The 17,582-nt window shown below is 57.2% G+C and overlaps 1 protein-coding gene across 3 annotated transcripts in view; it reads right to left on the bottom strand.

Moving 5' to 3' along the window:
• GLIS1 (GLIS family zinc finger 1) overlaps positions 1-17,582 on the bottom strand; it is a 236,260-nt gene that overhangs the window by 21,548 nt on the left and 197,130 nt on the right. For all 3 annotated transcript variants that reach the window (XM_009458124.5, XM_016918723.4, XM_016918718.4), the window contains exon 5: positions 2,487-2,648. In XM_009458124.5, the coding sequence (XP_009456399.3) occupies positions 2,487-2,648 (162 nt within the window). The remainder of the gene's footprint in view (positions 1-2,486; positions 2,649-17,582) is intronic.

Genomic DNA, 17,582 nt, shown 5'->3' with positions numbered 1-17,582 from the left:
CAGGGGATCTGTGCACTCAGGACTCGAGCCCCACACTGAGAGCCTGGGACACGGCAGGATGTGGTCAGTGCCCAATCAGTAAGAGGACAGGCAGGGGAAGGCTGCCCAGTCCATGTGCGGGGCCTCACACCTGCTGCCTCAGCTGACCTCCCTCGCTCTCTGAAGCAGGGGTTTTACCTCTCAGGAGGCCCAGGGAGGCCAGGGGCTTTCCTCAGACCTCCAGGACCAGGAGGCAGGGCCACGGTCAGAACCCTGGCCTGGTCCTCTCCAGTCTGTTCTGAGAAACTTTCCCGCCCATGGAGAGAATCCCACATTCTCCAATGCCAGAGGTGAGCTAGGGACATGGCTGGTCCCCTCTGGAAAGCAAGGCCCTGCCCTGTGAGGGGCCTGACCCGAGGGGCCTCTGGGGGCGGGTGCTGGGACAGCAAACTAGCAACACAGAGCTGCCTGCGGTGTTTATGTGGGGAGGTGGATCCGAGTGGGGTGCTGGGCTTGGCGGCTGCACTTCCCAGGCCTCCAGGGGACCTCTTGGGGAGACGAAGGCCTGAGATAAGCCTGCAGGCTCATTCTGGGCCTGGCCTGACCTAGACCTTGGGGCTCTGTTCACACACCAAGTGGGGGCCAGAGGCCTGTTGCTTTGGGGCTGGGTCCAGGAAATGCAGTAAGGAGGGAGGGAGGAAGAAGGAGGGTCAGGGAAGGTGGCCCAAGAGGCATGGGAGGGTGGGGAGAGGGTGCAGGGAGGCCTGGCACTGTCAGCACTGGCTTGTGGCCTCTGGGAGACATAACTGGGGGTGCTGGGGCACAGAGCGTGCCTCTCAGGACCTGGGCCAGGGTGCCACGGGCCCCTTGGGCTGAAAAGGTGACAAAGGCAGGGAGATCTGCTAGCACCGCTCCTCACTTCATGTCCGTAGCACAGCCTGTGACAATGAAGCTGAGAACGGGAGGACTGTTGGGTTCAGGTTGGGGATGGGGCCCTTCCTTGCCACCCTCACCCCTCTGCTCTGTTGCATCCCCCAAGATGCCTGCCACATCAGCTCTTCCAGCAGAGAGCACTGGACCTGGAGTGGCCCAGCCCAGGTTTGCATCCCAGCTCTGCCACACACCTGCTGTGGACAGGGCAGATGACTCAGTCTCTTTGAGTCTCAATTTATGAAATGGGGATAATGGGCCCCATCTTGGTTGGTCACCAGGATGAAACTGGGGGCAGTGTGTGTGAGACTGTGGGGCCAGATATACAGAGTGTCCCCCCCAGGGCCTGGCCTGGCCCCAAGAACATTGCTTCCCTGCTGTTTTCTGGGCACTGAATCTTTTCTGGATCTCGGTTTTCCCGGCTCTAAGGTAAATGGCTGGCATCAGAGACCTGCAAGTGCCCTTTCAGCTCTGACCTCTGCTGTCTCATGGCCTCCAACTTACCCTGGAGGGGTCAGCTGCCCTCCTGGGCCCCTGTTTCCTCCTCATCTGTGAACTGGACGGGCTGGGGGGCAGCCACCCAAATCCCCCAGCCTCTGACCCACAGAGTTCCCCAAACACCTGCAGGAAGCATAGAGAAGCCAGCCTGGGGCCCGGACATGGCTCTGCTGCAGACCCCAGTCTCCTGCAGCACATGGGGGCTGGGGTCCTCCTCAGGCACGTGCCCCTCACCCAGGGCCTAGTGTAAGGCCCTGGTCTGAGTCAGCTCTGCCACCGTCCAGCTGTGCGATGGTGAGCAGGCACTGGCCTCAGATGTCCCACTTCCCTAATCTGTCAAATGGCTTCGTGACTGCCCCTGCCCAGAGCACAGGGTCTGTATGAGATCCTGGGGGGTGAAGTTTTAGGAAGCGCTCTATTAACGGCACATGGAGGGCTCCCTGGGCAGACATTGGAATAAAGCTGCTGTTACCTGTGCCTGGTGCAAACAAGGGAAGGAAGGTGGGAAGGGAGCCAGTATCTGGAGGCCTGGGTCACCTGCAGGAGCCTGGAGTCTTAGGCACTGCCCACCTCCGCTCCTCACCTGCAGGGCTCAACGGACAAAAGACCACCCTGGAGAGCCTCTGACCTGTGTCTACGGAGGGGACGGGAAGAGCAGGGAGCAATCTGCTCTGGCGTGGCTGACAGGTTCTGGGGAGGGGACACAGGAAGGCAAATGTGCTCTCTCCATGAGGCTGTGCACGGCTCTGGTGCCCAGGCTGGTACCCACAGGCCAAAGCATTGCTTCTTAACTGGGGCAGGTTTGCCTCCCCTCACCCCCGGGGACATTTGGCATCAGAGAGTTTTGGTTGTTGCGACTGGGAGTGGGAACATTGCCTCCTATCTAGTGGAGAGAGGCCAGGGATAACTGCTAAACATTCTAGAATGCAGAGGACGCCATCCGACCCACTGCCCTGCCAAGCATCTCCTGCCCCAAACATCAGTGGGGCTACAGGGTAAGGCAGGGGCTCTGCACTGAATGAGTGGCAGGTGTGCGGCCATCCTCCACCCCGCCCTGGGCCTCTGCCTGTTGGGCCTACCGTGTCTAGGTGGGTGCGCTGGTGCTTGGCGCGGTCGCTGGAGTTGCTGAAGGCCTTCTGGCAACCCGGGTGCTGGCACAGGTACGGCTTCTCGCCCGTGTGGCTCCTCAGGTGGATCTTGAGGTTCTCCAGCCGTGAGAAGGCCTTGCTGCAGCCTTCAAACTGCAGGAGAGGCTGGTGAGGGGAACTCCCAGCCCGGTGGGCACCCCAACCCTGCATGGAAACTAACCCCCCAGGCCTGCCTGGCCCCAGCACCCCTGCCCCTCCCATCCTGCCGGAGCCTCTGAGAGCTCCGGATCAGCTCCCCATGAAGTGCTCAGGGCCCAGGCCTTATCTGGAAAGGCCTGGTGAGTCCAGAAAAATAGCACCCTGACTTAGAAATAGGGCGTGAGGGCTGGAGAAGAAAGTGGCCTTTCCAGTTCTGGACCCGAAAGGCTCCCCTCCCCAGGGCCATCTGGAAACGAGGCACTTGCCCTGACCACAGCACAGCCCCGAATCAGGGCAGGCGTGTGTCCCAGCACAGAGAGCTGAAATAGGGAAGGACCCACAGCCTGGATCTGAACTGGGCTCTGTCCCAGAGAGGCTTTGGGCAGTGCTCTTGACCCCTCTGCGCCTTGTTTCCTTGTTCTCAAGCTTGAGACTGTGTGGCCACCACTCAAGGCTGACATGAGGGCCCCAGGGGGTGGGACACTGAATGTCACGGGGTTTGTCCGTCTGGAGCACAGAGTTGATGCTAACTGCTGTCAAAACAAGAGCCACGTTTGTAAACTGAAGGGCCCTTCATAGATCCTGTGGCTCTGTGACCATATACAGCCCTCCACACCTCTCTTTAGGCCCACCCCACACCCTAGATCAACATCAGGGGTTGGCCAGACAATTTCCAGCCTTTGTTCATTCAAGTCACTCAGCAAGGAGTGTCCCCTCTTTCACAGCCACCCACCAACCTCCCTCAGCCCTCACAGCCACCCACCAACCTCCCTCAGCCTTCAAAGTCAGCTCAAATGCTGCCTAGCGGAAGCAGCAGCCTCTCCTCCTTCAGTGTGATGAGCTGCTCCTTCCGACTTCTCCCCATCTGTCCCTGTCCCAGCCAGGCTGATGTTCTGGCCATGTGCTTGCAAGGGTGGGAGGAGGGGACCAGCGCTGACGGGCACCTGCTACATCCAGGTGTGGTGCTTGGTGTTGGACACACAACAGCTGTGAAGTATACGGCATTAATGTCCCCATCTCAGAGATGGAGGCTCCATGTGGTCAAGTGACCTGCCCAAGGTCACGGGGCTGTGACATGGCAATGACAGGACTCAGGCCAAGTCTGATGCCAAAGGCCAGGTGGCTCTGCTATGCCTGCTGCCTTCCTAGGGCAGGTGACCCTTGAGGAGGAAGGGACCAGAGGAGGCTGGCCCCCTCTCATGAGCCATTGATTTCATCCTCCATGTCCAGGGCTGAACAGCCAACCATGAGCAACTAACCCAGATTAGGGCCCATGGGACCCCGCCCCTCTGACCCAGGGGCCAGCATGGGCTCCCAGCAGCAGGTGGCCAAGGATGAGCCGGTAGCAGCCGTGTTACCCGAGGAATGGCGCTCCCAAAGCCTGCTCTTCACATCCTTTCTCTGGGGCTCATCTGCGGGGAGTAGGGGGAGGAGCTGGTTGGGTGCCTGGAGAGGACTGTGGGCTCATTTCAGACCCTGTGATCCACCTGGCTGATTTTCATGGCCTTGGCTCAAGGCTGTTCAGCACATTGAGTAATTTCTGGTGCGAGGCTGTTCACTGGGACAGACTGGCTCCAGTCTGCGGTGAGTGCCAAGCTGCAGAGAGAACTCAGACACGGGTCCTGCCCTCTAGGTGTAGAGGGCCCATGCGGGAGACGCACACACGCACACCACCATAAAGCGACGTGGTTGAGATGTCATGGAGGGAGACACAGGGGCTGTGGCCACACAGAGGAGATGCCTGAGGCAGCCTGTGGGCCGCGAGCTGCTTCCACGGGCTTGATGACTGTAGCGAGCTCAGATATGTAGCAGTGTGGAGACACAGGTAGGCAATTCCCCCAACACTGATGCATTCACCTCATTCTGTCTCTGGCCCTGCCCGAGCCCTGAACTGCCACCAACAGATCCAAAGAAGATAGTGGGGTGACGCACACTGAAGGCCAAGGAAGGGCAGGCACCAAAGCATGAAAAAGGCAGAGATTCCCTGTGAAGGCCCCTGAGTGGTTGATGTGGGGTTCATTACGCTGGGGGTGGGCTGGGCTCTACTGGGCAAGGAGTCTGCAGGGAGCTCAGAGGCCAGATAGCAGGGACTCAAATGCTGGGCCAGTGAGCCTGGACTCCACCTTGGGGAAAGTGGAGACCCTTCTCCTAAAGAAGGGAAAGGACAGGGTCAGATATATGCCCTAGGAAGACCTCTCTGGCTGCTGGTGACAAGTGGGGACCGGGGGAGGAGACAGGAAGATGGCAATTGTAGCAGTTCCAGATGAGGGTCACCAACGCCCCATCCAGGGCAGAGGTGGCAGATGGAGCACAGGCCAGGGCAGAGCTGCTCAGACAGACATGAGAGACACAAGAGACACGAGAGACAATGATGGTCCCGGGACAGTTCCCTCTGCGCCTGTCCCCTGGAAGCCCAGTCACAACTCGGGGCCGTGCTCTGCTGGGGCGGGTCCAAGGCTATCTGCCCACAGCTGGGTTTTAGACGCTGTTCTGCTTCCTACTTCCAGATGTTGTGCCTTTTTCATGCATCCAAACCAGGAGGAAATCCTGTTTGGGCAGTAAATAGGCTGCAAGGCACCTCCCTTGCTCGCCTGCAATGGCCTTGTGCCAAGTTCACCCCAACGTGAGATGGGGGAGCCCGGCTGGAGAGTGGGGCTTCCTCTCAGCATCCTTTGTTCCCCTCTGGCCCATGCAGGGCAGGGAGGTATCTGCAGCAGAGGGCAATAACTCCTCCAGGCTGCGTCATTTTCCTGACTGTGGGAGAGTGCTGGATGGTGGACCATGATCGATACATCATCTTCTCCCCGAGGTCTGTGTATTCCTGCCTTGGCCAACCCTCTGCTCAGCACAGTTGCTCTGCCTCTGTTCGGACTGTCCCCCTCCTGGGACTCCTTCCCTTCCAACTCTCTGACCATCTAATTCATACGTTTTTCAAACACAGGATCTGCAGCTTGGTGTTCATGGTCTTCCAACATGGACCCAACTGCCTCTCCCATGCAGACGCTCCACGCGTGATCTGCAGGAGTGAGACTGTGTCTGAACAGTCCTGAATTCTGTCAGGAATTTCCATGCCCTCAGGCCTTTGCTTCAGTTGTTCCCTAGGCCTGGAATGCCTTTCCTTTATTTGCTCTTTTCGCAAACATCTACTCCTGTTGATTAAGCACTCTCTCTCAGAAGCCTGCCTCAACCTTCCCCACCCCATCCTCTGCGACACCCATGAGCTTGTGGGGTAGGTTTTCCCTGCACAGCCATGGCCTTCTCCCCATGCCTCCAGGCTGAGAGTTTGAGAGTTCCTTAAGAGCAGGGCTGGCATCTCAATCATGGGGCAAAGGGTGGGACAGAAGCATGATATGGGGGTTGCTGGGCATGCAGTCCACGCACCCCTGTGAGTACACCCCCTTACCCCAGTGTGTGGAAAGGTACCCCGATAAGTGCGTGTGCACTGATGCCCGTGCTGTGCCCATGTATGTTGGCCCAGCCTTGTTCTGCTCCCCGCCCCCTGGAACTTTCCAGAGCTGAGCCACAGGCTGGGGTATAATAAGCAGCTGGCCAGGATGCCCTGATGGGAGTGGCCCGTCCCTCCAGGTGGAAACAGAGGTACCAGCAGACGAAGGGGCACTGCCCCATCAGGACTGGTCTGGGATGAGGATGCTGCAGGCACCCCTGGCAGAGCCAGAGTCATGCCCCATCAGAACCAGCATCCCAAACACGCCAGGGGCCTTGAGGGCCTATAGGATCTGCCTGCAGCTGCCTGCCAAGGTCCCTGTGGTCCTTCCTAGTCAACAACTGCACAGATGGGGACAACAAAGGCACAGAAAGAGGGATGAGAGCGACCATCAGTTCAGCACCTATTGTGTGCTTGGTTCTGCTGGGCCTGGTGCTGTCACAAATGTGGCACCTTATCTTCTTCACTGCCCAGTAGGCAAGCATTACTGTCCCCACTGACAGATGGGGAGCTGATGCTCAGGGTGCAGCCAGCACAGGGGTTACACACACAGACCCTGGTGTAGACCCAGCCTAGGGGGAGCTCTTTGGGTCCCAGGAGCAGCCTCCAATGAGTGTGAGGTAGCCTTTGGGGTGGGCGTGGCTTGAAGGGGCCCCATCCATAGGCTGTGTAGGGCTGGGAGGGCTGCAGGGAGGGAACCCCCACCATTGGGTTATGGGGGCACAGATGCTGCAGAATGGATGCATGGGGCTTGTGAGAGCAGAAATGCAGCCATCTAGCACGTCCCTGGCTTCGACCTTGGTTTCTCAGGTGGAGGGAGGACTTACCTTCAGGTAATGGCACCATGACCCGAGGGCATCGTAATGATTCCATGGGGCCTGCACCACAGGGAATGCCACAGGGGCGGGGCCTTCCTGACACCCTGGTCGCCTCAGGCTGTATGGTATATTTGTCCTGGACAGACACCTGCTTCCTGCTGCCAGTGTCCAAGGGTACAGGCTGGCAGAGCAGACCCTGGACCCCCATTGCAAGGGCTAAGTGCCTCTATGTGGGGGGTTCAGAGAGGGAGATTGTTCCCCCTGTGCCAGGGGCACTGAGCCTGAGCTATGCCATAGGCAGAACTGCCATCTCTCCTGAGAAAGAAGTGCCTGCAACACGAGGTAAGCCCTGTGGCCTGAAAGCCAGCTGTGTACCCCATCCCTCCACCCCCACCTGACCACCCACCCCATCCCTGCTACTGTGCACCCCCCATCCTTCCACTCACGCACTTCTGCGAGTCACTCACTCATCCTCTCCTCTTTGAGCACACAGGTTCTTATCCTCCTGCCTCACTCAGCTGCCCCTCTGTGTGCCTGGCAGTGTGCTCCAAGCTGAGACCCAAGGGCGTCAAAGACCCATAGCTCCAAACACACTGGAACGTGTTCAGAGCCCTAGGAAGGGGCTGACCCGGGGGCTTCTGGCTGGCAGAGGCTGGGGAGCTACAAAAGCCTTCACAGAGGAGCTCAGCCCTGACACCCAGGCAGGGGCTAGAAACACAGAGCCAGGAAAAGCATTCCAGGGAGAGGGCAAAGCATGAACAAAAGCAGGGAGGCTGGAAGAGGTGGGATATGTTCTGGAAACAGCTAAGGATCTATTGAGCAGAGAAGGAAGGGAAGCAGGGAGAGGAGAGGTGAAAGTAGAAATGGGAGTTTTGGGGGCTCCCTTCATTCAAACACATGGGGTAGTGGTTCCTTCTGCAGCAGGCAAATTTGGGGATTTTTGATTCTAAAGACTTCACAGAAGCCACTCCATGCAAGGACTGATGTGGCACAGGCTCTTCACTTGAGGGACTCTGGTGCGACTTCTGCTGGCTGGACCACCCCAGGTCATGCAGGGCTGATGCCCTGGGTCTGAGCTGTCACTGTTTCTTCCAACTACCTTTACTAAGCACCTACCATGAGTCCAGGCACTGGGCTGGACCGGGGCAGGAGGGTGCGACATGGGCCCCTAAGCCTCAAGCACATATGGCCCTGAGTTGCTGGCACATGGCCAGCCCACCTTGGGGCCTCTCAGTCCCTCATGGTGGATGGCTGGGTGGGTGTGGGGCCCCTGACCTCCCACCTTCTACCTGGATGCTTGAGCCAGGAACATGTTCCCTCCTCTCTGGGCCCTGCATCCAACTAGTCACCAGCCCAGGAAATGCCACCTTGTAATCACCTTCCAGGTCTGCCCCCTTCTCTTCTTATCCACCCACTGCCCTAATCCACACCCCAGCATCACTTACCTGGGTGGCTGCACAGGTGCCATCCTGCCTCCCTCCTGCCTTTCCCAACCCATTTCCACGAGCTATCTGAAAAGAAGACTTAAGCCCATAGCTCTGTGTCCCTCCCTGCTCAAACCCTGCATGGTTCCCCAGTGCCTCAACATGTACAGATCCTCACCCTGGCATTCTGGCCAGCATGATCTGGTCCCTCGGTGCTGGCTTGGTGGCATCTGTACCCTCCAACCCCCATACCCACACCAATGCATTCCAGCTTCAGATCAGCCTGGGTGCGAAGCTGGCCTCCACGCTTCCCGACCCGATGAATCAGGGTGAGCTCATTTCACTTGTCAGAGACCAGATACCGCAGATGTAAGAAGGGGCACACTGTGGGGGCTCTGTGAACCCCTGTGTGCAGAGGCATCAGCGCTCTGACGCCATCTGTCCATGCAGAGAATGATACAGGCACCTTCTGTCGAGGGTGGATTTGAGACACACTGGCTCAAATAACCAAAAACACAACAGACTGATCTGGCTAGAAGGAAAGGCTCCCACACCATGGGAACAGAGAAGATGATACTGAGGGCAGGGGGTACCCAGGATGGGGAGAAGGAAAAGCAGGCGTGTATAACAATCTTGAAAAATGTAAGAATAGGTGGTTAGGTTTTTCTTATTTACCCCAAAATACACAAACAGTAAAATATATTTGAAGATGAAGTTGGGGTGAATTCAGAATGATAGTAGTGACTGGGTGACACTTTCTCTGACACCTACCGTAGGCCAAGTGCTGTGTGTGTTTCATTTAATTCAGACAACGTGCCCCGCCGAGGAAGCTACTTCCCAGCCCACTCTGCAGAATAAGAAACTGAGGCTCAGAAGGGTGATGTCACTGGCTCCAGGTCACACAGCCAGTCAGTGACGGAGCAGGAATCTGACCTTGGGTCTGGCTGATGAGTCTATATGTGTCCCTAACCACTCTGGCCACTGCCTCAGGGACTCCTACCTAAAGCACCAAAAAGCAAGTTTTCTCTCAGGAGCTAGTACTGTCATTTCACACCAGGCGTCACAGGTTCCATTCCTGGGGCAAGGCCAGGCCTGGGCCCAGCCCCAGAGCTGACGCTGGGAAGGGACGATGCCCACAGTGGATGCCTCCATGCAGAAAGGAAAACCAGGTGGCACAGTGGAGAAGAAAGTACCAGCTGATCCACAGAACAGCCTTGAAAGGCCCAATTCCCACATGTGGGGTGTGTTACAACAGAAGATTAAAAAAACAGGGAAAATACCCCGGGAACCGTGAAGCCCCAGGCCATCTGGAGTTTTATAGTGACAGGCAGGGGAAAATCAGAACCTAATTGAAAAATGTCCACTGCAATCCATTACTGCTGCGTGCCGCTCACAGAGCAGAGGGCAGGAGATGAAAGACAGAGGGGAGCCATCCCAGGAGCCAGGGAGGGGGTGGCATCCTCGCCTCTGGGCCAAGCCCAGGGACCCCTCAAGCTCTGGCTTGGGGAGAGGGAGGGCTGAAGCCCAAGATCCGCTGGGGGCTGGCTCAGACGTTCAAGTTGCAGGGTGGGTCCACCTTCCTCAGCAAGCCACACTCAGAGCCTTTTATGCATCTGTGGACGGGCTAAGAGCGTGCAGGGGAGCCCCAGCACAGTGCCTGGCATGCCGCTGGCACTAGGTGATGGCTCTTCTCTCCCTCTGGCTCCTGGGGAAGAACCAAGGGCCCTGCTTCACATGTGAGTTGGTGACACCGTGCCGCAAACCAAAGTGCTGCAAATCAAGTCACGCAAACAGAGGTTCGTGCTGGGGATCCACCACCGGGAGCCTGAATCTGGGCTAGTCACGCCTCATTTCTGTCCTCGTTTTTCTCTTCTCTAAAATGGGGCCACCACAAACGGCTGGTAGAAGTAAATAAAAGAATATGCCCAGTGTAGGAACTGGCACATAGCTGGTGCCTAATGAATGTCAAGTTTCCTGCCTGCGGCTGGCATGGCCCAAAAAGGAGGCAGGGTTCAGTTTCTCATGCTCTAACTAAGAATCTGGACACAGAGTGAAGAGGAGGTTTGGGGGAACAGGGCATGGCACGGGGGCAGGGGAGGAAATGCCTTCAGTTTTAGCATTTGCCAGTGACTTGCTTCTAAATAAACACATTTCTGGTTTAAGGGTAAAATATATTGGGTTACAAAAGTCTGGCAGGCCATTCAGGGATCAACTTCTCATTTTTGTACGAACTTTTAAGTTACTTTACAACAATGATGTGGATGGGAGAAATGCAATGCCAGCTCCTTCTCCAACATGTCAAATAATCCTGCGTTTGGCCAGCTCTAAAGGCCAGCAAGCTGGGCACTGAGGGCCGCTCCTCGCTCCTGCACTCTGGGAGGGGCCGCTGGCTGGCCTGAGGTTACTGTCCTGTGCTCCCCCGTGGGGCTCCTTGAGGGTCTCCTCAGAGTTTGGGGCTTTGCCAGTCCTCTGTGGGGAGGTTGAGGCAAGAATGGAACGGACAGACGGGAGGAGGGTCCTGGGGGTGAGGCTGGAGGGCACTGACCCGGGCTCTTTGATTTGGACCATGAGGCTCTCGAGGGTCTGGTGTTTGGGGATGCAGTGCCACCTGCATACATGAATGGAAAGTGGGGCATGTGGGGGGACTGACCAGAACAGCAGCTATCACATTGACCATGTGCCTAGGACTGGGCCAAGCTCTCCCTAAACACCATCTCACGAATCCTGCAACCCCTATTGTTACAGAGGTGGAAACTGAGTTTAGGTGAAGTGCCAGAGTCCCAGTGCTCACTCATGGGATGGAGCCTGGGTTCACCTCCAGTGCCGAGGTCTGTGCCCTGGGCACACTCTGGTCCCAGGTAGCCATGATCGAGCACTGCCATGAGAGGCAAGACCATCTGCTCACTGGGCCTTCATAAGCACCTAGAGGAGCTGGCAGGCCAGGGAGGGCTGGGGGGCACACAGTGAGGCAAGGGAGAACGGGACAGAGGGACCATACACCTTCTCTGGGAGCCCATCCGGGTGGGCCTGTCCTTGGGAGGAGGATCTCAAGGCTGAGGGGGTGGGGGCTGCAGACACCCTGACCCTTCCTCACCAGGAACACACTGACAGCTCTGGGCTGGGCTCTTCTCTGGCAAAAGTTCCTGTCTGGGCAAGAAATGGGTTCCTGTCCCCAGCAGTGCCGTTGAGGCATCTCCTGGAAAGGTGGCCGGCCAGCAAGGATCAAGAGAGTCACCCTTCCAGGGCATGTGGAACCCCCGAAAGTAGGAGATGCAGGAGGGGCTGAGTCAGCTTCTCTTGGGCCCAAGTGGACAGGTGGGATCCAGGGGCTCTCCCAGTGCAGAGCTGTGGCTAGACATTGTCTGGAATGAGGAAAGAGGCTCTGCCAGGGGCCAGGGCTCCGCAGAGAGCACACAGCATAGAATGGCTGACACACGTACACCAAGCCACCAGCCACAGGCCCAGAAACATGGACACTCACACACTCTGATGTGAACACCTCTCCCTCCAACCAAGCCACACGTCAGAGACAGCCCCAGGACACCAACACACACACATGGATTCACACACACACAGACACCAAGACCCAGAAACTCCCTCACACACACACACACACACACACACTACACCTAAACACACACACCCCAATTCACTCACACATACCATATCCCCACATATATACCACATAACACACCCACACATATCATACCACACACACACTCCACAGCACATGAATGCACACCCCACACACACACCATACCACACATCACAGCACACCCCCAATACATACACATCATACCTCCCCCACACACGTACCACACCCCCAACATACACACACCACACCACACACACACATACCACAGGGCATACACCCCACACACACACACTACACATCATACACATAAACTGTGTTTACACCCCATGACTCATATAACAAAAACACACAGGCCAGGACACACATGTTCACACATATACCCAAAGACGTCCAAGCCCCAGACCTGCCACATTCACAAACACACTAACCCCCACCCACCAGCCACACCGACACACTGCCCCACGCATAGCACAGCACACGCGGAAACTGGCCACCTGGAACATGGATGTGGGTGTGGGGTTCACTGAGGGGCTGGGTCCACTGCGCCTCCTGACCTCTGAGTGGTGGCTGGCCTGGCCTGGCCTTGGGGACAGCATGCATAACCTGAGAGACCTCCACTGACCTCTCTAGCCCAATGTCTACTTCCCTCCCCACGCTGCAGCCACAGGCCACACATTCCCGCCTCCAGGCCTTTGCCCATGCGGTGTCCTCTGCTCAAGGTGCCCCTGTTCACTGGCCAGTCCTCCTTGTCACTCTAGGCTTGGCTCAAGCCTGAGGCCTTCCCAGTTCTCTCACTGTCATCCTGGTGCTGCGGCCAGGACTGCCGGTCCCTTACCACTCTCCTACCTTTCAAGCATCGCACGCTCCTATCAGAGCTGGGCCCTGGGAGGAAGAGAGGCAGCCATAAGACCCCAGCAGTGAGCCTCGCACAGCCCGCCCTGCCCACACAGCCAAGCGGAGAGGAGCATGTTCCCATTTGCTGGGGGATTCTTTTTAGGTGGTGCAGTGCCTCACCATAAGCCCTGGGGGTGAGGCTGTGAGCGCTGCTTCAGGAGGAAGAAGAGGGCCACAGTGAATAAAACGGTCTCTCCAGGCCTCCAGCCTCAACCCTCTCTGCAAACAAACTCGCCCCACGGCCTCAGCAGGGGTCTCCCTCCCCCAGGGATGGCCTGGGGCTCAGGTGCTTCCTCCTCTTCCTGTGAGCCTCAGTGTTCTACTTGCAAATGGGGTGCCCTCCTGCAGTGGACATCAGGGTGTGGCCTTGGTACTGGGCACAGGACAGGTGCTCAGTAACATTAGTCCCCTTTTGGGATCCTCTCCCAAGTTCCAAGAAGAAATAGCAGGAGAGGGGTGGTGAGCAACACCTGGGTCTGAGATCCAAGTCCAGCCCTGGCTCTGCGTGACCCCGGCCCAGCCACCTCCCTTTCCTGAGCTTCACCCCGAGCTGCCTGCCCACCAGGGACCGCCTGCCCAGGATGGGGCAGTGGGGCGATGGTACAGGTGACAGATGCATCTATGCCCGGCACTGCACAACATACATCTGGGGCTGCCTGGGGAGGGCGGAGGCCAGAGATTCTCCACCCACTGCCTGAAAGAAAACCCAGTGTCAGGTCACCAGAATTATCACACACGTACCACAGGCAAAGCTCCCCATCTTGAGTGGGTGGAAAGAACCTGCCAGTGTGCACCTGAGGCTCAGATCCCACCAGAAATGTCCCGTGAGGCCCGAGACCTCCACCTTGCGAGGGGGCAGTATTCAGCACCAGGCCAGTGAAGAGTGTGGGGGTGGGAGCTGGGCTGGGAAGATCCACTGGTGTGTAGCTCCTGGAGCCACAGGGACCTGAGAGAGTTGGGGGTGGGAGGCCACCAAGAGGACTCTGCTTAGTAGCAGGATAAGCTCTACCAGGAGAAATGGTGAGCCTCCCGTCCCAGACGCTCAGGGACAGAGCCGGATGATGTGTACTCATCAGGGCTGCTCAGAGGGTGCAAATGGTTCCTAAGGTTACCTTCAGGAGATCTCCTTCAGGGGACAGCCCACAGTTCTAAATTGGTCTGGCCTGCCACCTGGGGCCAGTGGTATCAATAGGTCAGGCTAACCTGCCTTGGTCCTCCCCACACCCACCCAGCCACCCACGTGATTGACCAAGAGGCCCCAAGGTGGGCTGGCCCTGTGCTGGCATCTCAGGGCCATATGTGCATGAGGCCTAGTGGCCCACATCACACCCTCCTGCACTGGTCCAGCCCAGTGCCTGGACTCACAGTGGGCACTTAGTAAAGGTAGATGGATAAAAACAGTGATGGCCTAGACCCAGGACATCAGCCCTGCACACGCACTCAAGTTAGGGAAGGGAGGTGAATTACAGCGGGAAACCAGTCACACACACACAAACCAAAGGAAACCTACCAGGGAGGGAAGGAGAAGCTGGGAACAGACAGAGGCAAACCCATCCGGTGGCCAAGTGCCTCCATCTGCAAAGCCCTTCTCTTCCCTGGCATCACAGCAGCCCTGTGAGAGGCAGGACGGAGTTGCTGCTTTTGAGATTGGTAAACTGAGGCACCAGGTGGTGAAGGAAACTGTCTGGGGCTCTGAAGCTCGGTCTGTTCATCCTGCAGCTGGGGGAGTTTGGTGAGGAAGGTGCCTGGTGCACAGGTCTGTAATCCACAGCTCCTCCTGTGGCCAGTGATGATGGCACCTGGGTGATCACTCACCAAAGCTAAGGAAGGGGGAGGGCCACAGCCTTGGCTCAGAGGCCTCTGTTCAAGGGCTCACTCAGCTTCTCAGCAGTTGGGAGCCACTCCCTCCTCCCCAAATGCCCCACTGTCCACAGTGACATGTGGTTATAAGCAGGTGCCCAGCAGACTCAGCCAGAGGAGCCCACTGGGCCAGGAACCCTGAGGATATCCCCTTCCCTGATGGGCCTCAGTTTTCATCTGTCAAAGGGGTCCATGTGGAATAGCACTGCACCTCCACTCAAGCGCCGGGGGGAAGGAGATGACTTAGCAGAAAGCAGAGCAGACAGGAGCAAATTCCTGGCTTTTGGGTTTCAAAATCCCAGGCCGCAGGGCCGAATGGAAAGAACTCTGGACACGGATGAGTCACAGGCAGTTAATATTTCAAATGATGTTTCCGCCATAAACCCATCGGAGAGTGCCCAGCACAGGGGCTGGCACAGAGCGGGTGTTCGTGAACATCTGTTAATGAATGAAAGAACCAAGCAACAAACAAATGAGCCTTGAGGGAAGTGTGGGGCGGGTGGGGAGATGGCTGGCTGCTCAGCAGTCACCTCCCAAATTAGTTGGGGGCTGTGAGAGACCTTGTGATGAGGAAAGAGCAAAGCTTCCTGTACTTCCACCCTCAAACGATGCTCCAGCTGGGACAGGGACATTGGAGGGAAGCCAGACGCATGTACATGGCATGGGTCCCTAAAAGCTGCGAGGTCCTGAGCTCTGCCCCTTCACCCCTGGGGCTATGCCCTGGGGGTGCTGACAGCACCACTAGCTAGGTTTGTGGGACCTGAAGCAGGGCTGCTCCCAGCAAGGCCCAGGCTACCTGGGGCATCCAGGCAGGACTCTGGCTGTCTCAGGGAGGTCCCCTCCCCGCACTATGGAGAAGACACTGAGTCTGGGCTGGCCCTGAGGCAGCCTTTAGATGGACAGGGACAAGTAGATTCTGGCCAAAGATGGGGCAGGATGGTTCAGCAGGTGTCAATGTGATAAATGACTCTACGGGCCCCTTGGTTCAGTGTAAGCCCCCCAAAACCCAGAATTTGCATGCAACTATGAGAGAAGATGGGCAGTGATCTGTGAACTGCCAGAGATTTGCTACCCAGCATGTGGGGGCTCAGGATAGGAAGGGAGTGAAAGGAACATTTAAAGTTACATTTTTTTTCTCTTTCTCACTCCAGTTTGTGGACTTCAGGTTTGGACCTGACATAAGCAAAACAGAGAGCACTAGCGGTCCTCTCTCACGGGGACGTGGTCCTCCCTCACGGGGACGTGGACACGGGAAAAGCGAGGAAAACTGCCGCTGATGGGCGCCCTCAAGTCAGGCCATGCTGCTCTTTCGGCGGACTGCCTTGTTTAACCTCCGGAGTGCTCTAGACAGAAGGTGCCACCGTAATCGCCTTTCCCAGATGAGGAGACAGAGGCTCCCAGAGGGCCTGAGCCCAGGGCCCCTGAGGAGTGAGAGCAGCAGTGGGAATGGAGCCAGGGTTGAGGAATGAGCCCAGGGCTGTCTGATACCAAACCCCTGGCCCCTGTGCTTATGTTGCATTAAGTCAAAAGCAGAGTGGTCTATTGATTTAGGAAACACTAGCCCAAGGGGAAGAAATGACTAGAAACAAAGGACTAAATGTTTCCATGTCACCAGAAAATAATGCTAGCAATAACAGCCACTGCAGTAGGCGCACTGGTCTCTCTTAAAACCCCAAATCGCCAGCTGTTTGGCTCAGAACAGGTTGGAAAGTTCTGGAAGGGTGTGGGGGAGGTGACCCACCCCTCACCTGCATCTCGGATGTCCCAGGGGTCTGAGAGGGAAGTGGCCATCTGCCGGCCAGGCAGGCCATCCGGCTCTCACATGAGCCTTCCCTCTTATTGGGCAAGGGAGAAACACCCCGTGGCCACCACTTGCAAGAGAGGACCGTGTCCACTGAGAAAAGTTACATCCACATGGGAGAGCAGGAAGGGGCCCCTGAGGAGAAGCACGCTGTGAGGAGCTCCATGGAGAACCAAGGGGTGGCGGGAGGAGCCGTTCTGGGGCGCGCAGCCCAGCCCAGATGCCTGGCTCAGCAGAGCTGCGCCACCCGACTCAGAGGGACGCCTGGAACTCATTAGCATTATGTCAGGAATAATATAAAATTAAAACATTTAGCTTTGGCTTCTAAAATTAAGGAGGACAAAAAGAAAAGGATGCCATTGTGCTGAACCGCTCGGCTATGACCTGGGCACCAATAATTTACAGAAAATAAATCACTGCATTGCACTTGGGCCCAGTCAGGACCCCGGGGTTGCCAACAGGGCTGAGGACTAAGAGAGGAGCCCGCAACTCTGCTGGAGATGGGAGAAGGGGAAGGTTGGGAGCCAGGGTGCAGTCCGGCCCCCGGGGCACAGTGAGGCCTTCGGGCGGCTCACTTGCCAGGGCAGCACCAGGTACATGTGCATCCTGCCACTCTCTTCCCTGGCCCCCCACCTCTAGGCTGGCCGTTGCTCCCAGATCCATCATCTCCCCTGCAGCAGGGAGACCCCTAAATTGCAAGCCTCTCCTTGCCACTCCCAAACCCTATGGGTGGCTCCATTGCCTTCAGGATACCACCCTCAGCCCAGCACTTCCAGCATCTCGCCGACTGACCTCTGGGGACCCTCCAGCTGTAGCTGGCTCCCCAAGCTCCCTGGTCCCTCTCCAGGTTCCTGTTACACTGACCACTTGGGCCATCAGAACTTCATATCTATGTGTTTTCATATATGCTGTTCCCTCAGCCTGGAATTCCCTCAAGTCAGGCTCAGCTCCAACACTGGCTTCTTTGTGAGGTTCTGGGCTTTGGGGCGGGTCCTGGGCCCAAAGCCTCTCTGGGTTCACCCCAGCCCAGGGGTAAATGCAAATGGCTGGGC

This window comes from Pan troglodytes, chromosome 1 (genome assembly GCF_028858775.2).
Source record: "Pan troglodytes isolate AG18354 chromosome 1, NHGRI_mPanTro3-v2.0_pri, whole genome shotgun sequence".
Classification (NCBI taxonomy): domain Eukaryota; kingdom Metazoa; phylum Chordata; class Mammalia; order Primates; family Hominidae; genus Pan; species Pan troglodytes.
Note: the sequence above shows the minus strand (reverse complement) of the source record. Positions and strands in the feature narration are given on the sequence as shown.